General features: G+C 38.2%; 2 protein-coding genes across 3 annotated transcripts in view; both read right to left on the reverse strand.

The window, feature by feature from the left end:
- rbm24b (RNA binding motif protein 24b) lies at nucleotides 1-13,755 on the reverse strand. Of its 2 annotated transcripts, XM_051866442.1 has the most exons (5): nucleotides 13,338-13,754; nucleotides 12,757-12,880; nucleotides 12,347-12,401; nucleotides 10,049-10,108; nucleotides 1-851 (listed from the first exon to the last, which is right to left on the reverse strand). In XM_051866442.1, the coding sequence occupies exons 1-5, from the start codon at nucleotides 13,506-13,508 to the stop codon at nucleotides 515-517; spliced, it is 747 nt and encodes a 248-aa protein (XP_051722402.1). In that variant the 5' UTR covers nucleotides 13,509-13,754; the 3' UTR covers nucleotides 1-514. The 2 variants fall into 2 exon arrangements, with proteins under 2 accessions (XP_051722402.1, XP_051722403.1); XM_051866443.1 differs by lacking the exon at nucleotides 10,049-10,108 and having other exon boundaries at nucleotides 13,338-13,755.
- A 3,222-nt stretch (nucleotides 13,756-16,977) lies between these two features.
- Nucleotides 16,978-21,481, reverse strand: part of kif13a (kinesin family member 13A) — an 80,677-nt gene continuing 76,173 nt past the window's right edge. Inside the window, 2 exon segments of the mRNA XM_051864499.1 lie at nucleotides 16,978-18,596; nucleotides 20,391-21,312. Of these exon segments, the coding sequence (XP_051720459.1) occupies nucleotides 18,463-18,596; nucleotides 20,391-21,312 (1,056 nt within the window). The 3' untranslated portion in view covers nucleotides 16,978-18,462.

Consider the following 21,481-nt stretch of genomic DNA (forward strand, 5'->3'; position numbering starts at 1 on the left):
AAAACTCAGATTTTATCAAAAGTATCTTAATTTGTGTTCTGAAGATGATCGAAGGTCTTACAGGTGTGGAACGACATCAGGGTGAGTATTTAATGACAGAATTTTCATTTTTGGGTGAACTAACCCTTTAACAAATGCTTTAAAAATATATTGCTCATTGTTAGTTCATTTTAGCTAATCATTAACTACTGTTAACAAATGAGACCTTATTGTAAAGTGATACTGTAAGGGTTTTCAATGACATGAGGGTGAGAAAACTGTATAATATTCCTTAAATGCTTGTACATAAGAAACTTAGTGGCACTGAAGAGTTAATTAACAGCATCATGTTTGACTAGCTACAGCCTACAGCTTTCTTCTTCGTAATAAATATTAAATACTACAAATAAAATGACGAGAACAGCAATAATAACAGTAACAGAACAATAAAAAAGTATATCAGTTTCTTTGGCTGACACGGTAAAAAGTGGCACAGTCATAAATGGTCAAACGACCAGCTTTTGTTTTCTTCATCTCACTGCATGCGGTCCGTCTGGAGCTGCTGCGGCTGGTATTGACCGAACGCGGCCGCCGTAGCGCCGGGCGCAGGAGACGCGAGAGGCTGCTGGACGTAACCGTAGCCGGTCGTGGTGACGTAACCCGTGGCGGCTGGTGAGGCAGCGTACGGGTACTGATCGTAAGCGGCGGCGGCAGCAGCGGTGGCGGCAGCGGAGTACTGCGCGTAGGCCGCGCCGGTGTAATCCAAGTACGGAGAGGCTGCGGCCGCCGCAGAGGCCGCGGACGGTTGGACGTGCGGGATCACGACGCTGGGCTGCACGAATGCCTGCGGGTACACATAGTGAGCAGGAATCCTGAGGGACAGAGAGATACTGGGATTAAACGGGGAACGAGAAAGGCACAGCAGCTGCACTTCAACAGAGAAACAGCACAGTGCACTAAAGGGTTATTCACATAAATAGGATTGCCACAATAGAGCATGCTGGGAAGAGTCAATGATCAGCTGTCAGCAATTCTATCATTTCACATTAGAAGATGCAACTAACTTACAGTATTTTCAGGCATTTTACATACTAAAAATAAACTGCCTTTTCGTTTTAAACAGTTTGTACTGAAACTCACTGCAGATGCTAAAAATACCAGTGGGCCTCATTAATGAAATACAAGCAGAATGAATTTGTGTAAATGATTAATTAAATCATCATTTCACTTTTTTAACTTTTGTTAGTGTGTAATGTTGCTGTCTGACATCTGCAAAGTTACAACGCTTAAAGTTCAATGCAAAGGGAGATATTTTCTTTTGCAGAAATCGCTTTTTTAAGGACTACAACAAACGGCTGGCAGGGACTACAGTGAGCTGGTGACATCACAAACCCTAAAATTTACATAAACCCCGCCCCTGAGAACACACAACAAAGGGGGTGAGGCCATGTTGGGCTGCTTTAGAGAAGTTGTGTTGTTATCATGCCGTCATTTTACGCCGGACTGCTTCACAAACGAGGGTCTGGATTTGCACAAAAGATTAACATGACGGCACATGCTAGTCGATGAGTTGAATCAACTCCACAGCAACTACATAAATTTATCCACTAACCATTCAGAAACGTCCAGTTTCATTCTAAAAGTTGTAACTTCTTCCTGAGTCTCTCCATCAGTGTCGACTCCGGTTTGAACAATGTAAGGCTGAACACCGTTACTGACAATCCTCATTTTGGCTGCGTGAGATTCTCCAGCTTTGTTGTTGTTGAGCAACCGAAGCGTGAGCTGTTAAAGCTCCACCCTCTTCTGGAAAGCGGGCCACGAGCAGCAGCTCATTTGCATTTAAAGGGACACACAAAAACGGCATGTTTTTGCTCACACCCAAATAGGGGCAAATTTGACAAGCTATAATAAATGATCTGTGGGGTATTTTGAGCTGAAACTTCAGACACATTCTGAGGACACCAGAGACTTATATTACATCTTGTGAAAAGGGGCATTATAGGTCACCTTCAGACATCACTTTTGCCCACTACTGTATACAGTACGTTAAGTTTATTTTCTAAAAGTCTACAGGACAAACGTGCCCATAGTTTTAGATTTATGAATGTTTTACACAGATTCGTTCTGCTTGTACTTCATGAATGAGGCTTAATTGGTGAATCACAACTCACAAAATGAATGTCATTAGATAGTGCTGCCACTAACAAGAGTCCATCTGAGCTCCGAGAGTCACTGAGCTGACCATTTTAGTTCTTGATGATGATTCAAATGAATGCTTTTGTATTATTGATATCATGGCAAACCTATTTCATTTGCAAACTCAGCATTCAATCATGAGTTCATGTCCTAATATTGCTTAACCCCCCACTCCAAATGCCAGGGTAAAAATAACTATGGGTATCAAAGCAGATTGATCAACATCACAGCAGAAAAAAAAAAAAAAAAAACCTTTCCAAAAAAAGAATAGAGCGACACCAATTCTGCAATCATAATCATAAACAGGGTCAATGTTACTGTCACACCAAACACTTTTTAAAAGAAAGAAGAGAAATCCAGTTAACTCACACACGCACACGAAAGAAAAAAAAAACACTCGCGTGCGTTCACACGTCACCGCGTCCACTGCACACAAACACAACATTTGAAGAGTGGAAATCTGCTGCTAAACACACTGAGAGAGACCAAAACTAACACATACTACTTCTGTTTGCTGCTGTGCTGATGGGAAAATAAGCAGCAAGCACTTAAAGGGATAGTTCACCCAAAAATAAAAATTGTGTCATCATTTACTCACTCTCAAGTTGTTCCAAACTTGTATGAGTTTCTTTCTTCTGTTAAACACAAAACAAGATATTTTGAAGAATGTGTGTAACCAAACAGTTGATGGTCCCCATTGACTTCCATAGTTTTTCCCCCATTGTATGGAAGTCTATGGGGACCATCAACTGTTTGGTTACCCATATTCTTTAAAATATCTTTTATGTTCAGCAGAAGAAAGAAATTCATACAGGTTTGTAAAAACTTGAGGGTGAGTAAATGATGACAATTTTCATTTTTTGGGTGAACTATCCCTTTGAACTGTGCATTCAGCATCTTTACACTGCAGAAGCGGCAAAAAAGTTGCTTTTGAAGTGACATGAAGTATACAGATAAAACATATTTCACCCTAATTTAAAAAGAAAATCAAAACATTAAAAATGACTTATTTTACATAAAGAAAAAGTTGTGTTTTACAACAGTGACCTTATTTTCAAGATAATTATGCATTAAAGGGTTAGTTCACCCAGAAATGAAAATAATGTAATTTATTACTCACCTAATAAGTAATAAATGACATTATTTTCATTTTTGGGTGAACTAACCCTTTAAAGCATCTTGACATCTTTCTTAATGATTCTTGTTACTGCAATACTATACAATATATTTTAAAAGTAATTTTAAATAAAAGTATTTTTATTTAAATTATGGCTGCATGATTTTGGAAAAAAATGACATTGCAATATTTTGTGTTCTGTGATATATATTGCGATATAAAAATAATTTCACCAGACGATTTGAATATTTGTAAAGAATTAATCATTTTAGGATGATATGGGGGAGTTTTTTGGGTAGTGCATCTAAATATAATAGAACAAAGATACAAATGAAATAATAAACAGTGCTTTATGTTTTTCAGGTAAATCTAACTGTACTCAGGTACACACATTGAATAATCAAATGTAAACTAACAATGCATAGCACTGTATAAATTAAATATAATTAATATAATTAAATTAATACAATTTATCTTTGTTAAAGCTACAAAAGTGATTTTCTTCTCTTTTGTGGTTTGATTAACATTGGTGACACAAACAGCTGCGGGTTTATTAGGCTGCTGTCACTTTAAGATGAATGCAAGGATCCAATATAATGATACGCATCCCTTTTCTTTCTCAATTGTTTACAAGGATACTCACCAAGACGGGCATTTTGACTTAATTTTGTGTGCACGTGTCCATTCAAGCTCAAAAAGAAGAGAAAGAGACCTGAATTTGGTGTTCTTGTGCTGTCTGAGCGGCTCTGTGTGCGCGCACAGAAAACAGCTTGTGAGTTCCAGTCTTCTTGCGCTTGATTTTTAAACTGACACAAAGGATTAGTTCACTTTAAAATGAAAATTACCCCAAGCTTTACTCACCCTCAAACCATCCTAGGTGTATATGACTTTCTTCTTTCTGATGAACACAATCAGAGTTATATTAATAAATATCCTGACTCAAGTAAAATATCTAGCTTTCGCCAGACTGCCTTCCGTATTCAACGTTGACGTGACGTGATGCTTTTTTACCTAATTTGAATACGGAAGGCGTAGGACGTAGTGTAAGCATTTTGAACTGTGAGAGTCCTTACACTTTCTTCCTAAGTTGAATACGGAAGGTGGTAGCTCGATATTTTACTATATAACTTGTTAAATATGAATATTTTTCTTACACAAACGCATCGCTTCACTTCAGAAGGCCCTTATTAACCCCCCGGAGCCGTGTGGAGTATGTTTATAATGGATGGATGTGGATGGAGGCACTTTCTTCAGTTTCAAGCTCGTTGGTCCCGTTCACTGCCATTATAAAGCTCAGATACATCAGGATATTTATTAATATAACTCAGATTGTGTTCATCAGAAAGAATAAAGTCATATACACCTAGGATGGCTTGAGGGTGAGTAAAACTTGGGCTAATTTTCATTTTAAAGTGAACTAATCCTTTAAAAACACATGCAAATGATAAACTTTCACTCTATTATGTTTAAACTTTGCAATTAATCCGCAAATCACATGCGTTCTGAACCGGAACTGATCAACCACAATCCCTATAGGCTACTTGACTTGACATTGCATATCTTGCTATGTGACTAATGCGAATGCGATGCAGCCCTAATTTAAATCATTATCAATTAATGGCAGCACAGAAAATACTATGGTAGCTTGTTTCCTCCACAGAATAAAAAAATAAATAAGGTAACTGTGACTTTTAATCTCACAATTCTGACTTTTTCTCAGAATCGTAAGATATAAATTTGTAATTGCAAGTCACAATTACGTTTTTATTTTTTTATTCCGTGGAATTTATTTGAGTTATTTATTAATTTATTTCTCTCAATTCTTAGTTTCTAGACTTGCGAGAAAAAAAACTTGCGAGAAAAAAAGTCTGAATTGTGAGATAAAAAGTAGCAATTATCTTTTTTCGGTTTTTATTCATTGTTGGAAACAAGCTTCCATAAAATACTACGATGTTTGAAAATAACAAACAAACAAATAAATAAATATTTTTTGAGGAACTAAAAACGCAAATGTCACAATGCAAAAAATAAGCAAATAAATATTTACTTAATATATGCTTGAAAGTGATTTTTGTGCACAGCTGTCATTAAATGGGACACACACTTAGTTTCAGGACAGCGGCCAGCACTTTTTTTTTTTTTTTTTTTTTTTTTTTTATCCAATCAGAAACATTCTTCATCTGTGAATCATTTTGCACATCCGGAAAATGAGTCTCACATAGACTTTGACTTCAGCATAAATTCTGGTACACACTGCAGCTATGAAGTAAGTTATTTAAATGGCTAAAATTGCTTAAAGGATTAGTTCACTTCAGAATTAAAATTTCCTGATAATTTACTCACCCCCATGTCATCCAAGATGTTTATGTCTTTCATTCTTCAGTCGAAAAGAAATTAAGGTTTTTGAGGAAAACATTCCAGGATTTTTCTCCATATAGTGGACTTCAACAGTTACCAACGGGTTGAAGGTCCAAATGTCAGTTTCAGTGCAGCTTCAAAGAGCTCTACATGATCCCAGACGAGGAATAAGAGTCTTATCCAGTGAAACAATCTGCCATTTTCTAAAAAAAAAAGGATATAGTGTTTAACCACAAATGCTGGTCTTGCACTGCTCTGTGATGCACCACACGTTGCGCAATCACGTTGGAAAGGTCACGCGTGACATAGGCAGAAGTACCGCGGTAGGGCGAAAAACTCCATCTCATTTTTTCCTCCAACTTCAAAATTGACTTCGTCTTTGCATGTTCGCTTTGTAAACACTGGATCGGTACTTCCGCCTACGTCACGCGTGACCTTTCCAACATGATTACGTAATGCGTGGCACATCACAGAGCAGTGCAAGATGAGCATTTGTGGTTAAAAAGTATATTTTATATTTTTTTTAGAAAATGACATTGTTTCACTAGATACGACTCTTATTCCTCGTCTGGGATCGTGTAGAGCTCTTTAAAGCTGCACTGAAACTGACATTTGGACCTTCAACCCGTTGGTAACTGTTGAAGTCCACTATATGGAGAAAAATCCTGAAATGTTTTCCTCAAAAATTTCTTTTCGATTGAAGAAAGAAAGACATAAACATCTTAAATGACATGGGAGTGAGTAAATTATCAGGAAATTTGAATTCTGAAGTGAACTAATCCTTTAATGGACCTTTAATTTGACAGTGTAAAGATGCCTGAAGTCATAAATACTAAAAGTGGAAGGGCTTAATTTCTGAGCCACTAGCAGCACCAGACAAACTGCAAAAATAATCACCTTTAATACCCATCTATGTTGCCGGGCAGATTTTATTTTTTATTTTTAAAATGAGTCCTAACCAGCAAACATGCAAAAACAACAGGTGTTTGTGTTAAATCTGTCCATAGATTAGTTCAGAGTCTCTAACACACCATTCCTTACTGTCAATCTCCTGGAGTGACAGGACAGGCTGTGGTGAGGCTATTTTCTGCTGCCCTTGCCATCATAAAAGGAGAGCCTGAGCAACGCTATCAGCAACAGATGGCCCAACACTTTAACTCAGTCCTGAACCCTTCATTACCAGTGGCCTGTAAACACACAGGCATTACTACACACTATAGTATGTGTTTGTAAAGCCAAAACTGTCTGTTTTAAACAAATTAGATGCAGTAACAACTGGTCACATCTTAAAAGTTCTTTCAATGTACTTAATTATACTGATACTCACTTTACTACATGATTTGCATGTAGTGTAACATTTTACAATAAGGTCACTTTAGATGAACTAACAAAGAGCAATACATTTGTGACAGTATTTATTAATCTTTGTTGACGTTAGTTAATCAAAATACAACTGTTCATTGTTAGTTCATGTCAGCTCAGGTCCATTAAATTAACAGATACTTTATTGATTTTAATAAAGTATTAGTAAATGTTGAAATTAACCTTAACTAAGATTAATGAATGCTTTAGACGTATTTTTCATTGTTAGTTCATGTTAACAAATTCAACCTTATTGTAAAGTGATACCGCATATAGGATATAACCATTTTCTTGTTAATGAACTGAATGATTTCCAGAAACTTCGATTAGGTTAGATTATTAACATATAATTATGAATGTGGTGTAAAACTCGACCTAATTTCAAGCATGTCATTGTTAAAAATACCCCTGTTACTAAGCTGCGCCGGCAACTTTCTTACTACGGGGGTTGCCAGAGTTCAGGGCTAATTTAAGGTACTTTGTAAATCACAGAAACAGAGGGGCTGATCTCTCGGATCTTGTGTCTCTGAACACCTGTTGTCTTGTGGCCGCTCTGAATGTCGTTGTGTTCCAAACTAAAGTGCAGCGCTGCAGCTGTTCTCTTTGGTTCAGTTCTCTGTGAGAATATATATTGTCCTTGATCGGTACGAGTTGACTGAATCTTCCTGAAGGACAAAAGTAACTGTGTACTGGATCGGTCAGCAGTACGATACAGTGAAACATTGTGGTTTCTTAGGCCCAAAATATACTTATATGAACACACTTTAAGCTATGCAAACTCGATGTCACATGTTATTGCATTCTAAAATGAATAGAATGCAATGCAAAACATATGAGTTTCATTCTAAGTATTGCTTTAATAATAATAATAATAAATTATATTATTAATAATAATAAAGTCAGTTTACAGGAGATAAAAATGACAAAAAGCATGTTTGTTGCAGCTACTTGAATAATAATATATCTGGTTTAATGACAGACATTTGAAGTACTGATGTTGCCACAGTAATTTACTTTAAGGCAGTATCGCATGCATCCATTGCAGATAAGGCAATTCCAGAGTGCTTTGCGACAATCAATGAATTGAAAAATGTCAATTATAAATAAAGTAGCAGCCAAAAGTGATGTCTAGAGGGGATATTTGTTTTTAATGACTCTACAAGTTCGATTAAACCATCAAAATATGAGGAAAATATTTTAGATTTTTTAAATATTTTAAATATGAGGCAGGAAAAAAAACACTAAACTTAGTTAAGGTATTTATTTGACAAAATTATTTGGCAAAAAAGTATTAATGTCAAACGTGTGTACTGTGTATATTTATTATGTATATATAAATACACACATGCATGTATATATTTAACAATAATATCTTATATATTTTTTTAAATATTTTAAATATGAGGCAAGAACAAAACACTAAACTTAGTTATGGTATTTATCTGACAAAATTATTGGGCAAAAAAGTAGTGCTGTCAAGCGATTAATTGCATCCAAATTAATTTATAAATAAAAAATGTGTGTATATTTATTATGTATATATAAATACACACACACAAGCATGTGTATATTTAACAAAAATATATTTATATATAAAATATTTATATATAATATAAATTATATATAAATATACAGTATATATATATATATATATATATATATATACACACACACACGTAAATATTTCTTAAATATATATATATACACACACACATGTGTGTATATTTATATATACATAATAAATATACACAGTACACACATATATTATGTAAACTTTTTTTGGATGCGATTAATCACGATTAATCGTTTGACAGCAGTACAAAAAAGGCAAACTACAACTTTAGATTTTATTTTACTATGCAAAATAATGTATAGAAAAACAAAAAGCTCAGAGGGAAAAGCATACATTGACTACAACGTAATCAGTTACTAATATTTCATTGGTTTTCTCTTGTTTTTGCATGCGTTCATAGTTTCTTTGTATGACAGCCTGGCCAAAAATGATGTCGGCACAAGTTGGCATGTTTCATTGCGTTATCATAAATAAAACTATTGACTCCAGGCACAACTACGCAATATGCTAACAAAATCTTTAACACATTTTTAATAATATGTGAAGGCCGGACATCAATTTTGGCCACTACTATATACTTGCAACACTAGAAAACATTGATTAAAAACAGTTTTGAATTTACAATATTTGTTTTTGTTGTGTATTTTATGCTTATTAGAGTATCTAGACTCTAGCTTAGAAATTTGTTAACACCAAACTAAATCAATTAAATGTCCAGTTACCCGCTATTTGTAAGACACAGAATTGGCGCTAATGTTTCTGTGATTGTAAGCAAATGAATTACTTAACGTCTATTTTTCACAAAGAGGATTAGGGAAAAGTGAATGTAAGACACTGTCAGGGGAAAAGCCAAATGATTCATTAGTAAAAATAAAAGAACAGAGGCACATGAGATACACTGCAACATGCAAGCCATGAGTTGTTTTGAGGGTGCCCCAGTCAAACTTTGACCCCTTCAACAACAAAACACTGAAACGTCTGTTCAAATGAATAAAAATCAGTAAGAACAAGCTGTGCACAATCATCAAGAAAATGGAAAAAGGCGTTCCCAGCACCCCAAGACAAAGATACGACCGTCTCCCCGAATCCCCACGTCCTGCTATACACTCATTTCTATTAAAAGCACACGGTTTAGCTATGAAAACCACTTCAGACAGGTCCAAACGCACACAAAAGCTACTCTTCCAAAAAAACACCAACAACAATGTCCATGCAAGCTAATCACCATTTGAGAGTGTACGTGTTTGAGTCTACTGGTAGAGCTTATGAATTCTGACTTTGTTCAGCTTGTTCACCTCTTAGGTTATGTTAACCAAAAGCGAGCCTGTCAGATCAGAGAGAGACACATTACATTGAGTCACGCTGGAAAGAGGAAGTGACAGACGTAGACTTTTCAGGAGTTGACAACAGTGCAAATAAAACGCACACAACAACAACAACAAAGATAAAATGCACACACACACCTCATAACCTGGCGGAAAGGGGGAGGATACAGTAATGGGGAATGATCATCCTCACTATCTCTATGACACAAGGAGAACAACATTTTATAACACAGGAATCCATCGAAAATGCACAGAAATCAACACAATTATGCTTTACAGAATATTGCAACATGTAGGAATATGATATTGTTGATCATCACACATTTATCTTTAAAGGTGAAGTGCGTTATTTTCGAGCATTTTCCAGTATCTATAAATCACGGTATTGGGTCAATGTTACTACCTAGCTAACAAAAATATATAATAAAAATGTTTTGCTAACATTCTCTCTAAGTTATGAAAATGTTATTTCTAAATGTTTCCTAAACATTCTTGGTTATGTGAATGTTAAAGGGTTAGTTCACCCAAAAATGAAAATTCTGTCATTAATTACTCACCCTCGTGTAATTTCAAACCCGTAAGGCTTTCGTTCATCTTAACAACACAAATGAAGATCTTTTTGATGAAATCTGAGAGCTTTCTGTCCCTCCATTGACAGTCTATGCAACTACCACTTTCAAGGCCCAGAAAGGTAGTAAAAACATCATTAAAGTAATCCATGTGAGTGCTTTCTTTGTGCAAACCCCCCCCCCCCAAAAAACTTAATCTACCACTTTATTTACAAAATATAAATCTCCAATGTGAGTTCACACAACAATGTCTGCTCAACAACGTCAACGCAACACGCATGCGTCTTGGTGCTCGCACGCTTGAGATTAATATTTTGTAAATAAACTTTTAAGGTTAAACCACTGAGTCACATGGATTACTTTAATGATGTCTTTACTACCTTTCTGGGGCTTGAAAGTGGTAGTTGCGTAGGCTGTCAATGGAGGTACAGAAAGCTCTCAGATTTCATCAAAAATATCTTAATTTGTGTTCTGAAGATGAACGAAGGTCTTACGAGTTTGGAGCGACATGAGGGTGAGTACTAAATTACAGAATTTTCATTTTTGGGTGAACTAACCCTTTAAGGGAACATTCCATTTTGTAATTTTGCAAATTTTATGGTAATGTTACTTTTGAATGTTCTCTGAAACGCTAGACGAAAGTCCAACTAAAATGTTTCAGAACAAAAACGCAACATGAACGATGTATATATAACATTTTTGTGCTAACGTTTTGAGAACATTATTAAAGGCACAATATGTAGTTTTTCGCCACTAGAGGTCGCTTATTCAAAACAAAGGCATTGCTTGACGGCGCCTTGATTTTGTGGAATCATGGGAGTTGTTGTCTTCACGTCTACAGCTTGTGGAAAAGAATCCGATGGGACTCAGGCAGAAATCATATTCATGGATGAGCTAATGTATTAAAGATTTATTAACATTACTGTAGTATGAAGCAGGGTGCGGCTGAAAGCCGTTGGAGCAGAACGAGGCCGCTGGAGCGATTGCTAATGAGAGACGAGCGTGACACACAACTCGAGAGCAGTGGAGCTTTTATTATGCGCAGCCGCGCTTCCGCTTCTTCCCGTCAAGTGTATGTGAGGCAGTGCAGTCCTATTTTATCATATTAGATACATTTGTGTGTTGAAAGTAGTTATAATGCTACTCTGCGTTCGCTCTGTGGCTGCTATGAGACACTTGTTGCACACTGCAGTAAGCTAGATCGATTTTAGTCATGGTAAAACATGATACTCACGGTAAATCAAGAAAACGAGATTTAAACAATAAGAGTTACTGTGTTGATAGGCGACGCACGGACACGATCTGTGTCCTGGTTAAAATTGCTTATTTCTCTGGATTTAAACATTCTTGGAAACATTTAGGATAATGTAAGTACACAAGTCAACATAATATATAACATTGTTCTAGTGGTTTTTGGATATTTTAATCCAAAAATATTACATATTGTACCTTTAAAGATCAGATAACTGAACAAACGGAAGAACGTCTGTTCATGACTTGCCAGATTATTAGCCACAGTTCTGAAACTGTTCTCTGTTATCTGGGTGTGTCGTGACGCTCAAATAAACAGATCAGTGTTTGAAATCATCACAGTCGCAGTGTTTCACTCTTCAGCAGAATTAATCTATTAATTATTTACTTATAGTGACTCTTAAGGTGTGATACATGAAAGCATAACAAAAATCACACACAATCACCTTTAAAGCAAGGCAAAGGTAAAAACGGTAAATTTTTTCTATGATGACAAAATGCTGTTATCTTTTACAATATCATATTTTTACATAAGAGAACAGATAAAATGAGCCTAAAACTAATCAAACTACACAAAAAAAATATATACAGTCATCAATAGTTTTGTCACACTTACCCATAAGGCCGTTGGATAAACGTGGGGTGTATTTGAGGGACACCAAATGAAAATCCTGTGGAAAAAGACAACCTTATTGCATTTATTTTTACATTTCCATTATACAAGAAAATCGCATACAATGACCAAAATAATAGGCATTGTTTCTACAAAAAAAAACAAAAAAAAAACAAGAAAATTCATATTAATTTGATAACAAAATTGTTATCATATGTATGCCATCAAATGTATGCATTTTACAAACAATCCTGTTGTGACAATTATACAAGCACTACTGTATTCACTGTATGTAATCTCAATTGAGGAACCAACGTGTGATGCTCTGAGCCATGCATGGTTTCTATTACTCTACATAAGTCCGCCAACAGCGTGAAGCTTTCGGTCTGTGGCGAGTGACCGGACCCCCTTACCTGGCTGCATGATCCGTGGTTTGGCCCCCAGGTACGCCAGGTTAACATTAGCTTTCCTACCATCTATGATGGGGTTTGGGTCCTTACAAGCTCTTTCTGCTGCAGCTCGATCAGCCATCGTCACCTACACATACACGAACAGAGGAACACAAAAATACATGTGGTATTTTCAGTGATGTTCCATGTGAATGGGATGTGTTGATAGTTTAATATTATAAGTGACTGCAAGCAGTGTTGGGTAAGTAACTCTAAAAAATTAATGAATAACTAGCTACTAATTACATCTTCAACAGTGTAATTAGATTACTGTACTAATTACTCTCTCTAAAAAGTTTAGAATTACTTATTACTAATTACTTTCTAGCAGTTGAACAACACAAGGATAGACATGAAACTGCTTTTAATTCTTTTAAATAAATAATATAAAATTGCATATATTATACTTGAGTATTTAAAGGCAGAAAGTTACATTAAAAACAGATTTTATCATCAATTTTGATGGTAAATCCACTATTGTTTTTATATAGAATTGTTCTATAGTCTATTCAGTCTATCTATACAGACAGATAGATATAACTTACAAAACCATAGCCTCTGGATTTTCCAGTTTGCCTGTCAGTAATGACAACAGCCTCCTCGATTTCTCCAAACACTTCAAAGTATTTTCTGAGGCTTGAGTCGGTGGTGTGATACGGAAGACCTCCGACGAAGATCTTGGTGTATGTGGTGTCCTTCTGAGAGCTGTGCATCATCCTCACGATGGGTCGCGCGCAGTTCAGCGAAAACAAACAAACAGTGCAAAAGTTTCACTACGACTGGTTAAATAAATAACAGCTCGTATTCCTGGAAGGTAGCAGTAACAAATGTATATGACAGAACGCAAATGATTTGATATGAGGTAGAATAAACCACAGCAAACTAGCGCGTCTGTCAGGCGACAAAACTTAACATGCCATATGGTTTTGGTGGCTCTCACTCACACGCGGACAGACCCCGCCCATTAGCAATTTACCCCGCCCACGATTAACATTAACCACGCCCACATTCTAGGAACCTCTCCTGTTCCTTGACCGAGGTAGCTACATTTATTGCTTACTCACTTTCATGTGACTAATGATTTTGTAGTTTCAATTTCAGAATATTTTTGGTGCCTGTTGCCGGTCCAAATGGTCTATTTTAACTGCAGCAATGATTTAATGCTTTGTCCATCTTTAATGGTTCGAATGTTGTTCAAAAACAAGGATTGCTGTTATTTTATTTTATGCTCAGTGCTAACAAAAATTAGAGGAAACTTTAGGATGTTCTGCCACTTAACTCCAAGCCATGGGTTTAATTTCCTAAATACAGTGTTAGTTCCTTTAGATAAGAGCATCTGGCAAATGCATAAATGTGTGTTGTGTTCCAGTGAAGTCCTTTACAGTATTCAGAGATTCTATTTCAGATGTTCCCTGCTTTAATCTGACACAATGACCTAGTGACCCAGGAACTTAACATGATAATGTAGGTCAAAGTTCAGACTCAGAGTTAGACAACATAGTACTTCTTGTGAAGAGTAGATAACATCAGCCAGTCAAAACACAGTTAATACAACAATACTCTTCCTGAAATGCACACCTTGGTAGCCATTTCGTTCAACAAATTATTTATTCATTAATTTAAGACTATTTGCTTGTCTTTTTAAAAATGCTGTGATTGTGTTGCATGGGTCTAAACCTGAATTCAGTTGTGCAAAGTTACAATGTCCATTTTTCTGTGTGTGTGTGTGTGTGTGTGTGTGTAAAAAATATAAGATAATCAGTGAATAATTGTATGGTGCTGAGTTTTTTTTTTTTTTTTAATGTAGCAACAAAATAAAGCAACAAACTCAGAGAAACATTGGTTGCTATATTTTGCTGTGACATGTATTTAAAGTCCCCCTGTTGTCAACTATTTTATCCCTTAAAACTCATATTTGATCACCAAAATTTTCCTTGAAAAAAATGCCTTAAAATAGCTTGAATGTAACTCTACACCCTTGCCTCATTTAGTATACGCGCTTCTATGAATATGCTTCTATACACCAGCTCAGAGATCCACTCGTTGATGATCACACGTTGATGTGATTGGTTACAAGGTAGTTTATGATGTCAGAAACACCGCATTTTTGAGAATGTCTTTGGTTCACTGCAGTTTTAAAGGTGCAGCGTGTAAATTTTAGTGGCATCTAGCGGTGAAGTTACGAATTGTAATATAGAGAAGCTATGGCGGCCAACACAGGACAAAGATGTCATCATCTGAGACAGCAGAGAGTAGCCAGGAAAGCACACGCGCTCTGTTGCCAAGTCTGCGGTTTTCCTGCGGAATTGGGCTACTTTTACACCATTGCCGCGGGTCGTTTTTTCATGTCCACGGGTTGAAGTGACCCTACATAACATGATATTTAGCCTCTGGAATGTGAATTTTACTAGGGGAACCCCACCAAAAACGTGGATTTTTCCCCCTGGAACACGATTTTTATCGGGGGAGCCCCCCTGAAATGCGATTGGGCTAGTTTTGAGTAGCAGTTAGGCGGGTTTTGTTGTGAAAACCTGGCAACCCTGCTCTGTAGAGCAGTTTGTCCGTTTAGGGCTACTGTAGAGACATGCCGGCACAAAATGGCGACTTAACGTGTATGTAGATAGAAATGGCTCATTCTAAGGTAATAAAAACATAACGGTTCATTATGTAAGGTCTTTATACACCACTGAAAACATAGTTATGTACACTATATTGCCAAAAGTTTTGGGATGCCTGCCTTTACATGCACATGAACTTTAATGACATCCCATTCTTAATCCGTAGGGTTTAATATGGAGTTGGCCCACCCTTTGCAGCTATAACAGCCTCAACTCTTCTGGGAAGGCTTTCCACAAGGTTTAGGAGTGTGTTTATGGGAATTTTTGACCATTCTTCTAGAAGCGCATTTGTGAGGTCAGGCACTGATGTTGGCGAGAAGGCCTGGCTCACAGTCTCCGCTCTAATTCATCCCAAAGGTGTTCAGTCGGATTGAGGTCAGGAGTCTGTGCAGGCCAGTCAAATTCCTCCACACCAAACTCACTCATCCATGTCTTTATGGACCTTTCTTTGTGCACTGGTGCGCAGTCGTGTTGGAACAGGAAGGGGCCATCCCCAAACTGTTCCCACAAAGTTGGGAGCATGAAATTGTCCAAAATGTCTTGGTATGCTGAAGCATTAAGAGTTCCTTTCACTGGAACTAAGGGGCCAAGCCCAACCCCTGAAAAACAACCCCACACCATAATCCCCCCCTCCACCAAACTTTACACTTGGCACAATGCAGTCAGGTACCGTTCTCCTGGCAACCGCCAAACCCAGACTCGTCCATCGGATTGCCAGACAGAGAAGCATTCGTCACTCCAGAGAACACGTCTCCACTGCTCTAGAGTCCAGTGGCAGCGTGCTTTACACCACTGCATCTGGCGCTTTGCATTGCACTTGGTGATGTAAGGCTTGGATGCAGCTGCTCGGCCATGGAAACCCATTCCATGAAGCTCTCTACACACTGGCCTTGAGCTAATCTGAAGGCCACACGAAGTTTGGGGGTCTGTAGCTATTGACTCTGCAGAAAGTTGGCGACTTCTGCGCACTGTGCGCCTCAGCATGCGCTGACCCCGCTCTGTGATTTTACGTGGCCTACCACTTCATGACTGAGTTGCTGTTGTTCCCAATTGCTTCCACTTTGTTATGATACCACTAACAGTTGACCGTGGAATATTTAGTAGTGAGGAAATTTCACGAATGGACTTATTGCACAGGTGGCAACCTATCACGGTGACACGCTTGAATTCACTGAGCTCCTGAGAGCGACCCATTCTTTCACAAATGTTTGTAGAAGCAGTCTGCATGCCTAGGTGCTTGATTTTATACACCTGTGGCCATGGAAGTGATTGGAACACCTGAATTCAATGATTTGGAGGGGTGTCCAATACTTTTGGCAATATAGTGAATATTATATTGCATTTCTGTCAATAGATCCTCCTAAAATTTACACATTGCATCTTTAAGGAGAAAATACTCAGCAATAGTGTTGACTCATGGATTTGCACATGGTTTGTCTTAAAGCATATTAAAAACACCACTTAAACGACTTGATTTTCACCACTGGGGGACTTGAAATTAATAGTTAAGATAAGCAAATCTCTCAAATAAAAAACAACCAATATAAGAACACACAAAAAAAACAAGTGTTTGTAAACGTTCTGTAATCTACAACATCTTTGTACCAGCATCTGCAGAGATACAATATAAATACAATTCTGTACATTTTATAATATTGTAAATACTATGTTCATACATTTTATGTACAGCTCCTTGTCAAGGAGAGCAGCTTTGTTTTCTTTTAAGTAAGGTCTTGGGTTTTTATTTTACCGTCTCCAATGACAGCAACAGTATTCACTTCTTATGAGATCCACAGTTCTTCAGGTAAAACAGAGCAATAATAACAGCACTGGTCATGGCACTAAACATACTAGCATTATTCAGGCTATGTCCCATTCCCCGATATTGCCCGTCTCCCATTTATACCTATAAAAAAACATTAATATTGGCTTTAGTATCACAAACTAATAAAATCTTACTTAACAGTCAAACACACATGGATTTAAATGCTCAAAAGCTTCATTATTAGGCGGGTAAACCTAGAAGTCAACTATCTAAAAAGTCCCCGTCCATGTGGGGCTTGTGTCAGTACTTTAGGGCATTTCTGGTCTATAGCCGATACGAAGCAGATCAGATTATCACTATTTTACAATAATATTAGCAAGGGTCTGATAAAGAAAACAAGGTGCTCTCCGCATTAGGTGACCACAGGAGTTAGTCACTTCTGTCAACCTCCTGAGAAGCGTCAAATCAGTATATGAAAATGCGCAAAAATTCCGTGCATTATGTAACTTAATGTGCATCCAGGATAAGTTACTCCAGTGCAAGCGTTCAGACAGCTCTGTTAATAGAAATATCGGCAGTCCTTTAACGGTTACAGTACTCAACAAGCCAATTACGCAACAGAGTACGAGCAACAAGGCTTGCTGTCCGTTCAAAATACCATTAAACTAAAAAAAAAAAATCAACCACAATTTTGAATTTCCGATGGAGATGTGGCCTTCCAATCAGAAATATGGCACTTAGCATATTAGCATAAATCAGTCGAACAAATAAAGTACACAAGCATAAAACTCATGTTGCCAAAGTAAGTTTGCACAGCAGATTTGAAAGGCTATGTCTTTGGTAATACCTGATATAATCACACAAACAAAAGTGTTCATAAACAGTAGTACATTCTTACCTAGAACAAACATCCAAATCTCAAACTCACTCAAAGTATATTTTGTGTTAGGCATTGTTTGATTAATACATTTAGTCATATAAGAAGTGGTAAATTAATGAAGATGGAAATTAGTATTTCAGCTATATCAAAGCTAACATGATATATAAAAACATGTTTGTGCAACTGTGCAACTCTCGACATTCAAAGATGATACTGAAATAAGCCTATAACTTCAACACAACACACACAGGTAGTGTTTATTGCCACGGAATAAGAGGAATCAGTGAATCTCTGATGTGACGAACAAATCAGAAGGATGGATTCTGTTAGCACTCGGTTTGTCCAGGCGGTTGCTGGTGCTGGTGTCGAAGAGATCGTCTACCAACTATTGGGTCAATGTCCTGCCTCTACTGGAGCACAGGTTGAGGTTCGGTGTCTATGGACGGAGGTCCTCGAGTCAAACAGGATGGCTTCACAAAGACGCCATGACCTGTGGCACACCGGAAATACACCCTTCCCTGGACCGTACCATTGTGCTTGCCTTTGGAAGGATGAGAAAGGTGCAAGGTTACAAGGATTTTAAGTTAAGATTCAATTCAAGGGCCCCGTTTACACCTGGTATTAAAGGGGTGGTTGATTATGATTTCACTTTTTTAACTTTAGTTAGTGTGTAATGTTGCTGTTTGAGCATAAACAACATCTGCAAAGTTACAACACTTAAAGTTCAATGCAAAGGGAGATATTTTCTTTTAAAGAATTCTACAACGAGCTTCTTCCCGGGTTAGTGACATCACTAACCCTAAAATTTACATAAACCCTGTCCCCGAGAACACGCAACAAAGGGCTTGAGGCCATGTTGGGCTGCTTTAGAAAAGAGGAAGAGTTGTTGTAGTAGAGTGTTGTTACCATGCCATCCTTTTACGCCGGACTGCTTCACAAACGAGGGTCAATTCAATGCTGGATTTGCACAAAAGATTAACATGATGGCACATGATAGTCGATGAGTTGAATCAACTCCACAGCAACTACATAAATTTAGCCATATCCATAAATGTATGTTTTTTTTTTTTTTTAGATATTTAGATCTAATGTAAGGCTGTTCAGAAACGTCCAGTTTCATTCTAAAAGTTGTAACTTCTTCCTGAGTCTCTCCATCAGTGTCGACTCCGGTTTGATCAATGTAAGGCTGAACACCGTTACTGACAATCCTCATTTTGGCTGCTTGAGATTCTCCAGCTTTGTTGTTGTTGAGCAACCGAAGCGCGAGCTGTTAAATCTCTGCCCTCTTCTGGAAAGGGGGCCGGGAGCAGCAGCTCATTTGCATTTAAAGGAACACACACAAAAACGACGTGTTTTTGCTCACACCCAAATAGGGGCAAATTTGACAAGCTATAATAAATGATCTGTGGGGTATTTTGAGTTGAAACTTCACAGACACATTCTGGGGACACCAGAGACTTATATTACATCTTGTGAAAGGGGCATTATAGGTCCCCTTTAAGATGCTTTTGGTTGATCGGATCACAAGTTGACGACGCTAAATTCAGGTGTAAATGGGGTCTAAAACATTTTGAGCTTGTCCACTTTCGACCACTTCCAGATCTAGTCGAAAACGCATTAGACCGGATTGCTTTGTAGTGTAGCCGTTCGTGTTCATCAGCGGACCCGCTGATAGACTCCTGCTTTCAAGAGCTCCCGTGTGTATCTGTAAGCGCTCAGTGAAGAGCATCAAAGATGTCTATTTACAACATGTTTTTGAAGCGTTGATTATTGTAGCCAATCATGGACATATCTGTTGAGCGTGTGAACACAATGGCCAATCAGAGGCGTTTAAAAATACACTCAACAGCGCTCAAAATGCTAGGGGGAAATGCTGGTATCGTCACATTTTTAAAATTTCAGTACCGACTTGGTACCGAAGTCAGTACTTTTGACAACCCTACCAAGCACAATGTTCTTTCACCATTCAGTTCTCTCACTGTTCGGCGTGGTCTTGCGGCTATCAAGAGCAGAAACGAAAGCTGACGCTCTCTGTATGTTTTTTCGTCATCTGTGCTCATTCATATGTAAATTACGTGAGCTTATTTCGTCCATTAGATCTAAATATCTAAAAAACCCATACATTTACCCTCCCCTTGAAGAAATCAGGATAGAAGAGGTTGAAAGTGGACAAAAGAGAAGGAATACAATACCAGGTGTAAACGGTTACGTGTCTCCCTTGTCTACTTGTGATCTGATTGACCAAAACGCATCTTAATACCAGGTGTAAACAGGGCCAAGGTTACAAGGATCTTGAGTTGACATTCAGCTTCAAAGAACAAGTAATTTCACTTACCTACAGCAAGGTCCAACTCCACTCCAACCCAGATGCCTTTGGCAAACTCTACCCCTCCAACATAATGCACCATCCCACTGCGTTTGCCCACCCACACTTGCTCACCGGGGGCCATCCAGTCTGGCAACTGAGCAACTGGTGCGTTCTCATCCTCATTAGAGTCCACTGAGAGTTCTGCATCCTCAAAGAACTCAAGTCCTTGAGTTGCTTCCAGCTCTGGGTTAGCATGAGGTACAGGGACACTAGGAGACTCTTTTCCATTGTGGAGATGGCACTGGGACGGAGGATCCATGTCTTGCGTTTTGGCTGGGGGAATTGATTCTGCCTTCCAACTGAAGTTACAGAGTTCGTCTACCCCTACACCATCATCTGCACCCTTAAAGTCTGTGAATTCTTGACTGACACTCAGGATACATTTGCGGGGAAGCGGAGGGGAACAGTCCTGGTCGGTGCAGAGACGGGAACAGTGCTGAGCGGGAATGGTCTGGGCTGGATAGGATGATTGTGAGGGAATGGCCTCGGTTCTGGAAGGATGCAACCCTCTTCCGTGCTCCTGAGAGTCTGCGGCTTCTCTGTTGTTGAGCTGGTCGCAGCTATCGCTGCCGCTGAAGAGCACATCGGATAGTGTGGCATTTGAGGCACTATGGGAGAAGTAGCCGCTTGTGCAGCTGCTGGCCGTGGGACTACGGGACACTTCTTTATCCGTGACCCGTGTCCCTGATAACACCCCGATCCCGGGTGCCAACTCCCCCCGCACGCATACAGTCCCCCCCTGGGTCTCAAGACTGGCGTTATACACCTCAAAGTTGGCAAAATCCTCTGGAATGTAAGGCTTGAAGTTTTGGAGCTCCAGAGACCCGAGACCTGGAACACTGGAACGGGTGAAGGCTGAATCCATGTCGGGATCCTCCTCCTCTGAATCCTGACAAATCATCAATGACCAGACATGAAAACAAACAGCAGAATAGTGATCAGGAGGGACTGTACTGCCTCCTGAAGCAGATCTGCTACTTACTATGACTTTGTGTCTACAACACTGGATCTACACTTGATAAATGTGTGTATCTTATAAAAATTATAGGTAACACTTT

This window comes from Ctenopharyngodon idella, chromosome 16, assembly GCF_019924925.1.
Source record: "Ctenopharyngodon idella isolate HZGC_01 chromosome 16, HZGC01, whole genome shotgun sequence".
Classification (NCBI taxonomy): domain Eukaryota; kingdom Metazoa; phylum Chordata; class Actinopteri; order Cypriniformes; family Xenocyprididae; genus Ctenopharyngodon; species Ctenopharyngodon idella.